The sequence below is a fragment of the Ahaetulla prasina genome, chromosome 2 (genome assembly GCF_028640845.1).
Source record: "Ahaetulla prasina isolate Xishuangbanna chromosome 2, ASM2864084v1, whole genome shotgun sequence".
NCBI lineage: Eukaryota > Metazoa > Chordata > Lepidosauria > Squamata > Colubridae > Ahaetulla > Ahaetulla prasina.
The window spans coordinates 7,288,338-7,304,889 of record NC_080540.1 but is presented as its reverse complement, the minus strand read 5'-3'; the positions used below and the strand labels follow the sequence as shown (position 1 = coordinate 7,304,889).

The 16,552-nt window shown below is 38.7% G+C and overlaps 1 protein-coding gene and 1 pseudogene across 1 annotated transcript in view; both read left to right on the top strand.

Annotated features, from left to right (window-relative positions):
- Nucleotides 1-16,552, top strand: part of LOC131189564 (uncharacterized) — a 59,885-nt gene that overhangs the window by 39,096 nt on the left and 4,237 nt on the right. The window contains 4 exon segments of the mRNA XM_058165736.1: nt 13,363-13,858; nt 14,104-14,221; nt 14,342-14,415; nt 15,172-15,298. Coding sequence (XP_058021719.1) covers nt 13,363-13,858; nt 14,104-14,221; nt 14,342-14,415; nt 15,172-15,298 — 815 coding nt within the window.
- The window catches only part of LOC131189563 (zinc finger protein 595-like), a 58,796-nt pseudogene continuing 52,247 nt past the window's right edge, over nt 10,004-16,552 (top strand).

Below are 16,552 nucleotides of genomic sequence, written 5' to 3'. Positions count from 1 at the left end.
TAGCAGAACCCCTAAGCATAATCTTTGAAAAAGCTTTTAGGACCAGCTCCCTCCCCAAACTATGGTCACTAGCCACGGTCATCCCTGTCTTCAAAAAAGGAGACCCCAGCCTAGTTGAAAATTACAGACCAATTTCTTTATGATGTGTCACCTGCAAAGTAATGGAATCAATCATCAACCAATCCATCACCCTCCACCTTGAAACAAACAACCTACTCTCTAATAAACCATTTGGTTTCAGAAAAAACTTATCCTGTAATTTACAACTTCTTCACTGCAAAAACATATGGACTACAAATCTAGATCAGGGCAAAGCAATGGATGCAATTTACATAGACTTCTGTAAAGCTTTTGCCTCAGTGATACATGACAAACTTCTTCTAAAACTAAAATCCTACGGCATCTCCAGACCCCTCCATAATTGAATAACAGCGTTCCTGTCAAACAGACAAGAAGTGGTCAAAATAGGCAGTGCCCTATCAAATCCCGCTCCTGTCAATAGCGGTGTCCCCCAAGGCAGCGTTCTAGGACCAACATTCTTCATATTATACATTAATGACCTCTGTGACCATATTATAAGTAATTGTGTTTTCTTCGCCGATGATGTTAAATTATTTAATATTACCAACAATGTGGCTACCCTTCAAAAAGACCTTGACTTTATGTCAGAATGGTCAAAAATCTGGCAACTCCAAATCTCAACCAGCAAATGCTCTGTCTTACACATTGGAAAAAGGAATCAGAACACTAAATACAAGCTTGATGGACATTACCTTGTAGATGACCCTCACCCCGTCAAAGACCTTGGAGTTTTCATATCAAATGATCTAAGTGCCAAAGCCCACTGGAACTACATCGCCAAAAAGGCTTTAAGAGTTGTAAACTTAATCTTGCATAGCTTCTTCTCCAGAAAGATTACACTACTAACCAGAGCATTCAAAACATTTGCTAGACCAAGTCTCGAATACAGCTCGCCTGTCTGGAACCCACACCTCATTTCGGACATTAATACAATTGAGCGTGTCCAGAAATATTTTACAAGAAAAGTTCTCTACTCCTCTGATCACAACAAAATACCTTATGCCACCAGACTTGAAATCTTGGGTTTAGAAAATTTAGAACTCTGCCGCCTTTGGCATGACCTGAGTATAACTCATAAAATCATCTGCTACAATGTCCTTCCTGTCGAAGACTACTTCAGCTTCAATCGCAACAATACATGAGCACACAATAGATTTAAATTTAATGTGAACCGCTCCAATCTTGATCAGTAACAGAGTTGTTAATGCCTGGAATGCACTACCTGACTCTGTGGTCTCTTCCCAAAATCCCCAAAGCTTCAACCAAAGACTATCTACTATTGACCTCACCCCATTCCTAAGAGGTCTGTAAGGGGCGTGCATAAGAGCACCAGCGTGCCTACTGTTCCTGTCCTAATGTTCCCTTTGACTGTATCCAATTTGTATGGTTATTTCATGCTTATACTTATATATACTGTAGTGTTTGACAAATAAATAAATAAATAAATAAATATGTTGAGGGAATTATTTGTTTAGCAGAATGATGGCATTCAGGAAAAAACTGTTCTTGTGTCTAGTTGTTCTGATGTGCAGTGCTCTATAGTGTCGTTTTGAGGGTAGGAGTTGAAACAGTTTATGTCCTGGATGTGAGGGGTCTGTAAATATTTTCACAGCCCTCTTTTTGACTCGTGCAGTATACAGGTCCTCAATGGAAGGCAGGTTGGTAGTAATTGTTTTTTCTGCAGTTCTAATTATCCTCTGAAGTCTGTGTCTGTCTTGTTGGGTTGCAAAACCAAACCAGACAGTTATAGAGGTGCAGATGACAGATTCAGTAATTCCTCTGTAGAACTGTATCAGCAGCTCCTTGGGCAGTTTGAGCTTACTGAGTTGGCGCAGAAAGAACATTCTTTGTTGTCCTTTTTTGATGATGTTTTTGATGTTAGCTGCCCATATCTTGCGATATGGTAAAACCTAGAAATTTGAAGTCTCTACTGTTGATACTGTGTTGTCTAGTATTGTAAGAGGTGGAAGTATGGAAGAGTTTCTCCTAAACTCTACCACCATTTCTACCACCACGGTTTTGAGTGTGTTCAGTTCCAGATTGTTCCTATTGCACCACGGGGCTAGTTGTTCAACCTCCCTTCTGTATACGGATTCATCATTGTCTTGAATGAGACCGATCACTGTTGTGTCATCTGCGAACTTCAGTAGTTTAACAGATGGATCATTAGAGATGCATTGATATTGTCATTGGTATACAGAGAGAAGTGGGGAGAGCACACAGCCTTGTGGAGGCCCTGTGCTTATTGTATAGATAACTGATGTGATTCTGCTTAGCTTCACCTGCTGTTTCCTGTGTCAGTTTTGGAAGGCAATTTTCTTTTTGCTTCTTAACTGCCACATATTTTAGCTGGGGAAGTTGGGAGGTTGTTGTTGTTGGAGCAGTAGAAAGTTAGTCATAACAACATTCCACATTCAAGGACATCCTGCGTCTGATGTAGACTGCCTGACGATTGTATCCAATTGAGTGTGAAGAGTTGATTAGACAATGTGATGAACTTGTGGGTGTGGGGCAGGGCTGTGAACTGTCAACTGGGTGTGGAAAATCTGGAAGCTTTCAGTTTTGGGTTTTCCCAGCTGTGTCAACATGACATCTCTAATAAATTGGAACTTTGAGGAACCTGAAGCCTCAGAGCTTTATTTCATTAGGGGTGTTCCTTGGAACCCTGACATCCCTGTAGCTGGTTTAGCTTAGTTAGAAGTGTGTCTGGAATGATGGTATTGAATACTGAATTAAAGTCTACAAAGAGGACCATTGCGTAGGTCTTTGGAGATTCAAGATGTTGTAGGATGTAGTGCAGAGCCATATTAACAGCATCATGTGTTGATCTATTTGCTCAATATGCAAACTGCAAGGGGTCTAACAGTGTATCTGTGATGGTTTTCAAGTGGGACAGCACTAGCCTTTTAAAGGTTTTCTTGACTACAGATTAACATCTGTAGTCAGGAAAATCTTTGAAAGGCTAGTGCTGTCCCACTTGAGCAACAAGGCTAGAGCAACTGGTCTGTAGTCATTCAGTTCCTTGATGGTGGGCTTCTTCTGCACTGGGATGATAATAGAGCGTTTGAAGCAAGAAGGAACCTAGCACATTTCTAGCGATTTATTGAAGATTCAGGTGAAAATGGGGGCCAATTGGTCAGCACAGACTTTTAAGCAAGAAGGAGTTATCTTGTCTGGGCCTAGAGCTTTTCCTGGCTTTTGTCTGTGAAATAGGTCTTGCATTTCCTTTTCTGTGATCACTAGGGGTTGTGAACCCAATGGGTTGGCGTCAGTTGTAGGAGGCTTGGCTATTGTCTGAGATGGGGGCTGTGGAGATAAGGGGCTGTAGTTTCCTTTCAAACTTGCAATAAAACTAAAATAAGGGCCGGTTTAGCTCACGCTGGTAAAGCCTGTTATTAAGAACACAGTAGCCTGCAATTACTGCAGGTTCGAGCCCGGCCCAAGGTTGACTCAGCCTTCCATCCTTTATAAGGTAGGTAAAATGAGGACCCAGATTGTTGGGGGGGCAATAAGTTGACTTTGTAAAAATATACAAATAGAATGAGACTATTGCCTTATACACTGTAAGCCGCCCTGAGTCTTCGGAGAAGGGCGGGGTATAAATGAAAACAAAAAACAAAACACGTTCAGGTCATTTGCCAATTGTTGATTTCCTTCACCCTGGGAAGTTGGTTTGCCGTAGCTAGTAATATTTTTAAGAGTTTTCCACATGTTTGCTGGCTCATTTGTTTAGAACCGATTCTTTAGCTTTTCAGAGTAGCTTCTTTTTGCTGCTCTGATCTTGTTAATACATTTCTGGTCTGATTCTACAGCATTTTATCACTTTTTCTGTAGGCTTCCTCTTTGGAACAACATAGCTGTTTAAGTTTAGCTTATAAAATAAATTTATAAGTATATAAATACGATTAAATAAATAAATAAATAAACCAAGGTTTGTTGTTACTGTATATTTGCAAGTTCCTGGTCAGTACACATAGGTCTTCAAAGAAGCTGACATATGATGTTACAGTATCTGTGAGTTCATCCAGGTCTGCAGAGGTATCTTCAAAATTATTCTAATCAGTGCAGTCAAAGCAAGCCTGTAGCTTTAACTTTCCCTCCTTCACTGATTTAATTGTTGGTTTTGTGATTTTAAGTCTTTGCCTGTAAGCAGGTACAAGGTGAATCATGCAATGATCAGAGTGTCCTACAGCTGCTCGTGGTAAAGACCGATAAGCATCTTTTAGTGTTGTGTAGCAATGATCTAAAGTATTCTTGCCTCTAGTGGGACAATTGACATGCTGAAAGTATTTTGGTAGCTTTTTCCTTAAGTTTGCCTTGTTTAGATCTCCCAAAATAATGACCAGTGAATCGAGGCATTTGGCTTCAGTCTCCATAATTTGGTCAGATAGAGTTCGTAATGCCTTGTTTACACAGGCTTGTTGTGGGACATAAACAGCTATTAGAAGAAATGAGGAAAATTCATGAGGCGAATAGTATGGTTTTCAGTTGATAATTAATGTCTCTAAATTTTTGTCACAGAATTTATATTATTATTATTATTATTATTTATTAGATTTATAAACCGCCCTTCTCCCGAAGGACTCAGGGCGGTGTACAGCCAGAATTAAAAAAAAGCAATATACAGTTAAAATACAGTTAAAAAACTTATTATACAATGTGGCCGAATTTAAAATAATTAAGAATCTAAAAAACCCCAATTAAAACCAAAGAGAAATTTAGAAGTTAAAACTAAACAATTTAAGAAAGCCCATACGAACAAACAGATATGTTTTCAGTTCATGCGAAAGTCCGAAGGTCAGGTATTTGGCGTAAACCAGGGGGGAGTTCGTTCCAAAGAGTGGGGGCCCCCACAGAGAAGGATCTTCCTCTGGGGGCCGCCAGCCGGCATTGTCTGGCGGACGGCACCCTGAGAAGGCCCTCTCTGTGCGAGCGTACGGGTCGGTGGGAGGCATGAGGTAACAGAAGGCGGTCCCGTAAGTACCCAGGTCCCAAGCCATGGAGCGCTTTAAAGGTGGTTACCAAAACCACATTAATTATAGTTATATCTGAGACCAGCTGATATATAAGTATAAGCCCCCTCCCTTCTTTTTACCAGATGTTTCTGCAATTCTGTCTGATCATTGAATCTGAAATCCTGGGATATGCAGGCTGCTATCTTCAATTGATTCATTTAACCAGGTTTTAGAGAAGCATAGGGTTGCTGAATTGTAAAAATCAGAATTGTATCTGTTTAAAAGGAGTATTTCATCCATCTTATTAGCAAGTGAACGTACGTTGCTTAGGAAAATTGAAGGCATAGGAGTTTTATTTCTGCTATTCCTTAATCTGATTAAAATTCCTGCCCTTTTACCTCTCTTTCTCTGCTTCCCCAGTTTGTTTGTTTTTTTTGATAATCCATGGCTCTGGGGAAATTGCTTCTTCCTGTGTTAGAATCTTCTCCACGTTTGTAAAGAGATCACAGAAAGCTGCTCCTTAAAGAAACGTTGCTTAATTTTTAGCAGAGTGTCTCGTGAGTAACAAATCTGTAGTGAGTCGCAGAGAATAATTAAAAATAAAGAAATAAGAAAAATAAAGAAGAGACTAGACAGCCACTTGTCTGAGATGGTATAGGATCTCCTGCTTGAGTAGGGGGCCAGACTAGAAGACCTCCAAGGTCCCTGCCAGCTATATTGTGATTGATTGAAACTTATTTAGTCAAAGGCCTCATCACATATATCATTATATCGTGTATGGAAAAAGCTTCATTCCTCTCACAAAATAAGCCAGAATGAGGGGAAGAATTGCTTTCACAAATAAGCCAGAATGAAGGGAAGCCCATGAAATATATGTTCAAAAACCCCTATTCAAGTACTTTTTGCCTTTCTATTATATGACAAGGATTAGGAAAAAGTCTAAATGTGAATTAAATGTAATTAAATATCACTGGTATGGTTATTTATGAGACATTATTAAATTCCACTTTGTTCTAACTAAAATACTTCTCACAAAATAAGCCAGAATGAGGGGAAGCCAATGAAATACATGTTCAAAAAAATCTTTCTCAAGCATTTTTTGCCTTTCTATGGGATGACAAGTATTAGGGGAAAAAACTAAATTTGATTTAAATAAACTTAATTAAATATCATTGATATGGTTATTCATGAGCTGTTATTAAATTCTGTTTTGTTCTAAATGTAAAAATTAAAAATACATGAAACTTTTGATTGTAATTGTGGAGGGCGATACTTCAAGCTTTCAGAGTATTGGGTCACTCCGAAAATATTTATTCAAATATTGTTCACTAATGGTTCTAGATCAAATAGGTGATAGGACAGTGATTTCACTTTTGTCATTATGTCAAAAAAAATTTCATAATGAAAGACTGATAAAATTAGTCAGGTTGGACTTAGAAGTAGCCTTGATATGTAAAGAAATGGGCTGAAAAGAATGGAGGCAGAATGAGAAGTTAAGGCCATTTTTTAAAAATTGTTTCTTCACCACAATTTTCCCTCCATCCTTTCTTTCATTAATTATAGCTAAATCTGATTCCACTGCTGAGCTCTGCGAATCCCCGGGTTGACAAACCGCTGTTTCAGAGGTCTTCGGACCGGAGCTGTGGAGTGAAGAAGGAGAGGCACCTCAGATGACCGAGAGGAACCGGCAAGTTGCTCGGAGGTCAGAAGGAAACTCTTCGACTCAACGGTGGGGGCGATGGCTATGGCAGCCATCATTAAGCTGGGGCAACTGGACTAAGTTTTTGAGCAGGAGCGGTGAATTGGATGAAATATCAAAGCCAGGTGAGTGAATACCAACTCACAAAGAAGCATTCTAATTTGACATTTGCAAACAAAAAAAATTTTTTGGCGGTGAAATAGAGGCTAAATTAAGAAGAACTGTAAACATAGTAATATAAAAGAAATGGAAGCAGTACCCAAAGACCTGAGAGAAATTTGACTTTTAAAATCGAAGCGGAGACCCCTCAACAAAAAAGAAAAAATAAGGGAACCCTTAAATAAAGCTGGAAAATTTGGAGACTTTTAAAATTTGTTACAGACTACAAAAAAGGAAAAAAGAAAAAAAAAAACCCGGAGGATTTAAAATTACAAAGTGGTAGAATTTCTCTGATTTTCTTCTTCCTGTATGACTTGGAATTAAGTAAATTGGGATACGGATTTTAAATGGGACTAATTGGAACAACTAAAAAGTTAAAGCAAAACAAAGAACAGCTCTAAGTAAAGGAAACAAAATGGATACCTTTGCTAATTGTTGATTAGAATTGTGGATTGGAAAGAGACACCCTCAGGTGGAAGAGAAAATTACACTGACTAACTTTTGTTGTGGAAAATCTCTTGGAGCGATAAGGCTGGTGAGAACCGAAAGGGAGGATTTTGTCAACAAACTGTTTGACTCTGATAAAAATAAGAACTACAACTCTGAAAATAAAGAATGGCACAGGGAATAATTGAAATGATGAAAAAGATGCATATGACTTTTAAGCAAGAAATAAAAGAAATAATTACAAGACCTTATGGAAAGCAGGAATCAGAAGAAATAAGAGCTGCACCGGAATTGATAGCAAACAAAGAATCCATGAACCAAGAGAGGGCGTTGGAAGATGAAGAAAAAAATAGTGATGATGAATTATTAAATGATTGTGAAATTTTAAATCAGTCTAAGGGGAGAGGTGAAGGGATCTCCAGAGAAGGGGAAAATAAAAAGGGAAATAGCACAAAAATGTTGAGGAGAGTAAATGGAAAAATACTGAAAACAAGAAGGGTAAAAAAATAATAAGATGGGGAGGAAGAGACAAGGAAAGAAAGAAGGGAAGGGAAAAATACAAAGTCAAAGGACTACACAGGGATTAATAGAGAAAAAAAGGGGGAAGGGAAGAAAAGGAGAATGGATAGAAATACAGGACAAGCAAAGAATTAAAAAAAAGAAAAAAAGAGAACTGAAATAAATGATGGGTTGAAATACTAATGAGATTTTAAATATATAAATATTTAGATTTTTTGAAATGATGAAAATATTTGAAGGTTATTATGTTTTTAGTAAGAATAAGGTAGAAGTTAATTTGAAAAAAAAAAGAGTTTTGCTTGCCTTTTATTTTTTTATAAGATTATGGATAACAATTTAAAAATTGTCATTGAACTATAAAGATATGATTGATATTGATGTTATGCAAAAGATTGAAAAGAATGAAATGAGTAAATGGGAGTATAAGGGTTTAACATAAACGGGAATAGAAAAAAAAGCGGAGGAAAGAGGGATAAATTTGATTAAAGATTAAAATTGAGGTGGGGGGTAAGATTAGATCTTAAAGAGAAATGCAAATACGGAAATAAAAAACGAAGGAAAATATATTGATGAAAGCATATAAGAAGTGTTGGAAAAGACCAAATTGGATGCAAACATGTACCTGGCTGATATTTTGTTCAGAAAAGATACATTGTATGTTATTATTTGTGTGTAAAAAAATAAAAAAATATCTTAAAAAATTATAGCTAAATCTCTCTTTTCTTGTACTGTCCACCTAATCCAGACTAATCTTTTCAAACCAATAAAATTTTCCTTACATTTGACTAGAAAATAATGTTCGTTTACTCCAAAGCTCTCAAGGTTTATTTATTTTATTTTTTATTTATTTTATTTTGTCATAACAATATACACAAGCATAACATAAAAGATTATATAATATATAAACATATATATGAGGAGAAACAAGGTAGTATAAGCATATATATATATAGGGGAAGAAACAATAGGACAGGAACGGTAGGCACGTTTGTGCTCTTAGAGTCCTCTTAGGAATGTGGTGAGGTCAATAGTGGATAGATTTTGAATAAAACTTTTGGGGTTATGAGAAGAGACCACAAAGTCAGGTAATGCATTCCAAGCATAGATAATTCTGTTACAGAAATCGTGTTTTCTGCAATCCAAACTGGAGCGGTTGACATTAAGTTTAAATCTGTTGGTAGCTCTTGTGTTATTGTAGTTGAAACTGAAGTAGTCATTGGCAGGAAGGACATTACAAGGGATGATTCTACTCAACAACCAAAATAAACCTATTCGTCTTTTTCTTTTGCCTTATAATATTTGAGATTTATATTTATTTTTCAGTATTTGCCTTCCTTCATTTTGTAATTCCACTTTTTCTCTAGTCACATGAGACTTTATTCTCCCAATTTTCATTTCTCCATATGGTGGCTTGTTTTGAGGTAAAAAAAAATTAAAGGTCCACAACTTTGAGCTTTCTCTCCATTTTGGAACTTTTCTTTTAATGCCTCTTCCTCATTGGAATCTTTCGTTGTTCTCAGTATCACAGGCTGCCTTTAGTGTTTCCAAGCCTCCTTGGGTGCTCAAAGGCATGCATTTGAAAAGGCAGATGTAATAATTGGAAAAGAAAAATCAATACAAATCTTAATTTTCCTCAACCTGTGCCTTTCCTCCCTGTGTCTCTGCCAGCCCCCTGATCTCCCCTCACTTCAAGGCTGAGTTTGCCATCAGCCACAAGACACAGGCTGAGTTTCATAGAGAGACTTTTCTTCCTTGTCTTTTGGCTGCTCTGCCATTTCTGACAGGATTTTGCCCATTTTTGAGGTCTCCTCCTTGAAATCCCTCCAGACCCTTCAGAGAAGCTGCTCTTCAGGAAAGGGATTTTTGAGTCTCCACAGAGATCTTCTCAATCTTCACCAGATCACAGACAGTTCTTAGAGATTAAAAAGAGGAAAAGCTAGAAACTGATGTTTGCCGGAGAGGCCACTTCCTTTCTAGATAGGCAATGTTAGAGGGAAGGTTTCCTTCAATGCCCATCATCCCAGACCCGCATGGAACATGACATCCTGGGCCCTTTGCAGGGTCTTCTCGCAATGCGCACAGGATCCTCTAGGGGGCTCCCTCCCCCGCCTTACAAGAGAACTGAGCATGCGCCGGCGTCTTTCCCAAATCAAGAGAGATGCGTGCTTCCCGACTCATTTTCCAGCCAAGGCTTGAAAGCTGCTCCGCTGTTTCTACAATCTCCGATTCTGCTTCCCACCCTCGCTGTGAACTTTCGGGTGAGCCTTTCTAGCAAAGGGAAGAGGCTGCGGGGAAGACTTGGAGATCCAGACGTGAGTCGGGGTTCAGTGACTGTGTGTGCGTGTATGGGACTTTTCTCCCGTGCTGGACGCTCGCATTCATCAGAGTTAGAATCGTGGAAAGGGGGAGGGGGAGAGCCATTGGTCCCATGTTCCCCTGCCGTCCCTGTGCATGCAAAGGTCAGGGAGGGGAGTAAGCAAAACTTCGCACCCTTTGCTTTGCCCCCAGGGGGAAAAAAACCCACAACCAAGGTCGCAGAAAAGAGGATTTGCGCTCCATTTCGACGGGAAAAGCTTTGCACGGAGGGAGAGGAGGAGAGGTCGTCTTTGTAAAACAGAGATTTGTGCCTCCAAACCAGTCTTGACTCCTAGACTGTTTCCGGCATATTTCGTGGCCCCGTTTTCAGAAGCGGTTTCCCTCGCCTCCCCCTCTTGCAAGGCTGCCACTGCGTGTGCAAGGAGTTGGGTGCAAGGGGTGCAAGGACTTGTTAGACTAGACTAGATTAGAATAGAAGATTAGATTAGATTAGATTAGATTAGAATTTTATTGGCCAAGTGTGATTGGACACACAAGGAATTTGTCTTGGTGCATATGCTCTCAGTGTACATAAAAGAAAAGATACGTTCATCAAGAATCATAAGGTACAACACAATTGATGGTCAATATATCAATATAAATCATAAGGATTGCCAGCAACAAGTTATAGTCATACAGTCATAAGTGGAAAGAGATTGGTGATGGGAACTATGAGAAGATTAATAGTAGTGCAGATTCAGTAAATAGTTTGACAGTGTTGATGGAATTATTTGTTTAGCAGAGTGATGGCCTTCGGGGAAAAAACTGTTCTTGTGTCTAGTTGTTCTGGTGTGCAGTGCTCTATAGCGTCGTTTTGAGGGAAGGAGTTGAAACAGTTTATGTCCAGGATGCGAGGGGTCTGTAAATATTTTCACGGCCCTCTTCTTGATTCGTGCAGTATACAGGTCCTCAATGGAAGGCAGGTTGGTAACAATTATTTTTTCTGCAGTTCTAATTATCCTCTGAAGTCTAGAATAGAATAGAATAGAATAGAATAGAATAGAATAGAATAGAATAGAATAGAATTTTTTATTGGCCAAGTGTGATTGGACACAGAAGGAATTTGTCTTGGTGCATATGCTCTCAGGGTACATAAAAGAAAAGATCATCAAGAATTCTAAGGTACAACACAATTGATGGTCAATATATCAATATAAATCATAAGGATTGCCAGCAACAAGTTATAGTCATACAGTCATAAGTGGAAAGAGATTGGTGATGGAACTATGAGAAGATTAATAGTAGTGCAGATTCAGTAAATAGTTTGACAGTGTTGATGGAATTATTTGTTTAGCAGAGTGATGGCCTTCTCTTGTGTCTAGTTGTTCTGGTGTGCAGTGCTCTATAGCGTCGTTTTGAGGGAAGGAGTTGAAACAGTTTATGTCCAGGATGCGAGGGGTCTGTAAATATTTTCACGGCCCTCTTCTTGATTCGTGCAGTATACAGGTCCTCAATGGAAGGCAGGTTGGTAACAATTATTTTTTCTGCAGTTCTAATTATCCTCTGAAGTCTAGAATAGAATAGAATAGAATAGAATAGAATAGAATAGAATAGAATAGAATAGATTTTTTTATTGGCCAAGTGTGATTGGACACACAAGGAATTTGTCTTGGGGCAGATGCTCTCAGGGTACATAAAAGAAAAGATCATCAAGAATTCTAAGGTACAACACTTAATGATAGTCATAGGGTACAAATAAGCAACCAGGAACCAATCAATATCAATATATGTTATCAATATATGTTCTTAACTATGCAGCCATAGAAATGATATGAAACTGTCTTTTAAATTATATTATATTAAATTATTTTTAGCCAGAGAGAACCATTTGGTTCAGTGATGAAAGCACTAGGCTTTGAAATCAGAGGAATTATTGAGTCTGTCATTTGCACCTCTATAACTGTCTGGTTCGGTTCTGCAACCCAACAAGAAAAACACAGACTTCAGAGGATAATTAGAACTGCAGAAAAAATAATTGCTACCAACCTGCCTTCCATTGAGGACCTGTATACTGCAAGAATCAAGAAGAGGGCCGTGAAAATATTTACAGACTCCTCGCATCCTGGACATAAACTGTTTCAACTCCTACCCTCAAAACGACACTATAGAGCACTGCACACTAGAACAACTAGACACAAGAACAGTTTTTTCCCCGAAGGTCATCACTCTGCTAAACAAATAATTCCATCAACACTGTCAGACTATTTACTGAATCTGCACTACTATTAATCTTCTCATAGTTCCCATCACCAATCTCTTTCCATTTATGACTGTATGACTATAACTTGTTGCTGGCAATCCTTATGATTTATATTGATATATTGACCATCAATTGTGTTGTAAATGTTGTACCTTGATGAACGTATCTTTTCTTTTATGTACACTGAGAGCATAAGCACCAAGACAAATTCCTTGTGTGTCCAATCACACTTGGCCAAAAAAAAAAAAAAATTCAATTAACTTTCTAGTCCAACCTTTGGCATGAAAGCCTTGAGCCCAACTCAACTCTCAGCCCAATCCACTTCACAGGGCTTTTGTTGTGGGGAAAATAGTAAGGAGGACCATTATGTATAAAAGAAGAAGACATAAGAATAAAAATTAAATTTTTAATAAAAACTAGGATGTAGAAATCAAAAACATATTTAAATGTATTTTCCAATATTTTGATAGACATTGATCCTGAAGCGTTCACTGCAATTTTCCCCAAATGTGGAGAGAGCAAGCTAACTAATGATTTCACCTCCTTCCCAGACTTTGGTGGGTTCATATGAATTACTTACTTAATTTTCCTTTCCCTCCCCTCCTCCCCATTTTCCCCATATCAGATACGTCAGCTCAAAACATTTTCTGATTCTTCTGGAATCTTAAGTATCTTGTCTGGGAAGAGGGTTGAAATTTGGCCTGACCTCTTATGAACAGAAAGACCAAAAAATTTCTTTTTTTGATTTTTCCTACCCTTTCCCCCTTCCCATCCCCTTTCCTTCCCTCCCTCTCTTGATAAGGATGCTCAATAGTTCAATTAATCACCGTAGTAAACACCCTAAATTATTTGTTTTCCATTTCAGGCATGTAAGCTGGAAATATTTTCTGCTCCTTCTGGAATCTTAAGTATCTTGTCTGGGAAGAGAGCTGAATGGCCTTGGAAAATTTGGCAAGACCTCTTGTGAAGATAAATACCCGTGGAGATCCATGGGTCCATTTTGGAGCTTTATTAGAGACTAGGGAGAAGATGGAGGGACAACACCCAGCAGATGCAGACATTAGAAAAGGCCCCCCAGCTGCTCAGCCTTGGAGCTGTGGGAAGAATGGGGCAATTCCTGGACTGAGGAGCCACCAAGAGGCATCCAATAGTTCAGAGGTCCAATGCTGTCACTTCAGAAAAGTGCAGTTTCAGGAGGGGAGCCATCCCCGAGATGTTTGCACTCAGCTTCACTACCTTTGTCGTCAGTGGCTGCAACCAGAAAAACACACCAAGGCTCAGATGCTGGACCTGGTGCTCCTGGAACAATTCCTGGCTGTCCTTCCCCCAGAGATGGCAAGATGGGTGCGGGAGTGTGGAGCAGAGACCAGTTCCCAGGCGGTGTCCCTGGCCGAAGGCTTCTTGCTGACTCAGGAGGAGGAAAACATGCAAGAAGAGTTGCAGGTGGGAGAATGGAATCATGGCAGCTCTAAAGAGATTCCCTCTGAATTTGTCAATTCCTTTGTGGCTGAATTTTCTGGGATTATTAACTCCTATGGGCATTTTTTCTATTCTTCCAGAGGATGTATTTGGGGGAATTCTTCCATTCTCTTTCGAGTTTCAGCAATGGATATTGAGGGCTACTAGGTGCAATATGATAATTCTATCTCTGTATTCTTCCTTTGTTTCTCGTATCACATCATGTCCAGAAATCCATGGAATCTGTGACTGAGTATCCTAAGAGGGGGAAAGATTCATTCAGATCTTCTCAAGAGCTGCTCTTCAGGGAGAACTTCCAGAAAGATCAAAGTCAAGATGCTACTCAAGGTAAGAAAAGCTCTTTCTGTGTGAGGTGAGATTTCAACATTTAGCTGATTCTTTCGCACCATTTTATTGGAGTTTCTCTCTTTAACAAATCTGCTTCCACTATTTTTCTCTTTCTCACAGAGAGTAGAAAGCTGTCTTCGGAGTTATTAGAGTCATCTTTTTGTGCTGGAGGATTAGCTGAACCGCTACTTCAGGTAAGGAGAAATAAGACTGGAAAAGGTCCATAAATCGATGGATTTTATTTTGTTCTAGAGTTCAGTGTATAAAATTGCTGGTTCTAAGCAATACAGATTTGATATCGGATCATTGAACATTCTCCCTTTTGAGGGGATCCTTTGTGAGTCGCTTTCTCCACCCCTCCTGCTTTACCATTAGATTTCATTGATCAGACTGTTGTCAGCATCGGGGCTCTTCCTTCTGTCTACCAGGGTTGTTTTGACAATAACCATGGTAGACAGGGTTTACAGACATTACAAAAAATATTTAATTCTTTTTTGCCTTTTGAAAAGCATTTTTGGGACAACCGTGACCTGGTGATTGAGATTCTCTATAGACATATAGAGCTCTTCCAACTCCTTCATGAAGGTGTGGAGTTGTGGTACGTTGGTCTCTCACTGGATAAATTAAGCCATTGGTAAACATGTCAGGTGAGTTTTGCCAGTAATTTGCTCTGTCCATCCTAGGAAGAATGGGAATCACTGATAAGTAGTGGATTAAAGACTTTAGATTGAATATTTTAGTTGATTACACTGTAAGGCACTCCAAACACTTCCAGCTTGATCGAACATGATTTAGTTACGCCATCAGCCAAGAGCAGTGAGATCTTATTCTGAATTCTGCAGAAGATGCCCATTTTGTTCAGGTGATCTCTTCCCTAGAATTGGTGAAAGAAAATTATCCCATTATTCTTGGGATTATCTGTTAAAAGGCAAACTTGTTTCCTTGTTCAGGGTGTTGTGTCTTTTGAGGATGTGGCCGTGTATTTCTCCAAGGAGGAGTGGTCTCAACTGGATGCTGACCAAAAAGCGCTCCATGGAGAAGTCATGCTGGACAATTCCAGGAATCTCTTTTCTCTGGGTAAGAAACCCTTTCTGTGCTCAGGAACGTAGAGAAGGGGCTTAAATGTTATTTCTGGGGGGGGGGGGAAATAATTTATTTACAGTTCATTGAGAATGTTACATTGCAGCATCAGTCTACAGTTGTTGAAATGAGTATTTTGTATTTGATAAGCAGGACACATTTTAAAAAAATCTTTTATGTACTAAGGGAGGCCTTGCAGGTTTCCAATTTTTCTTTGAATAAATTTCCTTCTTCTATAAAAAATAAGGATATAGAGTGCATTATGAAGATATTCAGACTTTCTTCGCTTCTGTCAATTTTGTTATGATGCAGGCTGATTCTACAGTTGTTGAAATTATTATTTTTTCATTAATCTACCCAATAATGAAAAAGTGAAAACAAAATTTTGGAAAGTTCTGAAAATTTAGGAATATAGGAATACTATAAATACCAGGAATGGGTTCTACTTACCTTTACTACCAGTTCGCAACGGGGCCACCCGCGTGTCTTTGCTCACGCAGATTATGTCTGGGCGGGTGGGCGGAGCCTCCCACCGATTTTATTGCCGGTTTTATAGAACCGGATAGAACCACCACTGATACATACATATGCTACAAGCAGTATCTCAACAAACAGCAATTACAGCAGGGAAGAAACTCAATGAACCAACAACCACTGTAGTAGGTGCTCTTATAGGTTAGAATAGAATAGAATTTTTTATTGGCCAAGTGTGATTGGACAAACAAGGAAACTATCTTGGTGCATATGCTCTCAGTATACATAAAAGAAAAGATACGTTCCTCAAGAATTTAAGGTACAACCTTTAATGATAGTCATAGGGTACAAATAAGCACATATATATTACACAGGATCTTAAAGGGATAGAATAGAATAGAATAGAATAGAATAGAATAGAATAGAATAGAATAGAATAGAATAGAATAGAATAGAATTTTTTATTGGCCAAGTGTGATTGGACACAAGGAATTTGTCTTGGTGCATATGCTCTCAGTGTACATAAAAGAAAAGATACGTTCATCAAGGTACAACATTTACAACACAATTGATGATCAATATATCAATATAAATCATAAGGATTGCCAGCAACAAGTTATAGTCATACAGTCATAAGTGGAAAGAGATTGGTGATGGGAACTATGAAACGATTAATAGTAGTGCAGATTCAGTAAATAGTCTGACAGTGTTGAGGGAATTATTTGTTTAGCAGAGTGATGGCCTTCGGGAAAAAACTGTTCTTGTGTCTAGTTGTTC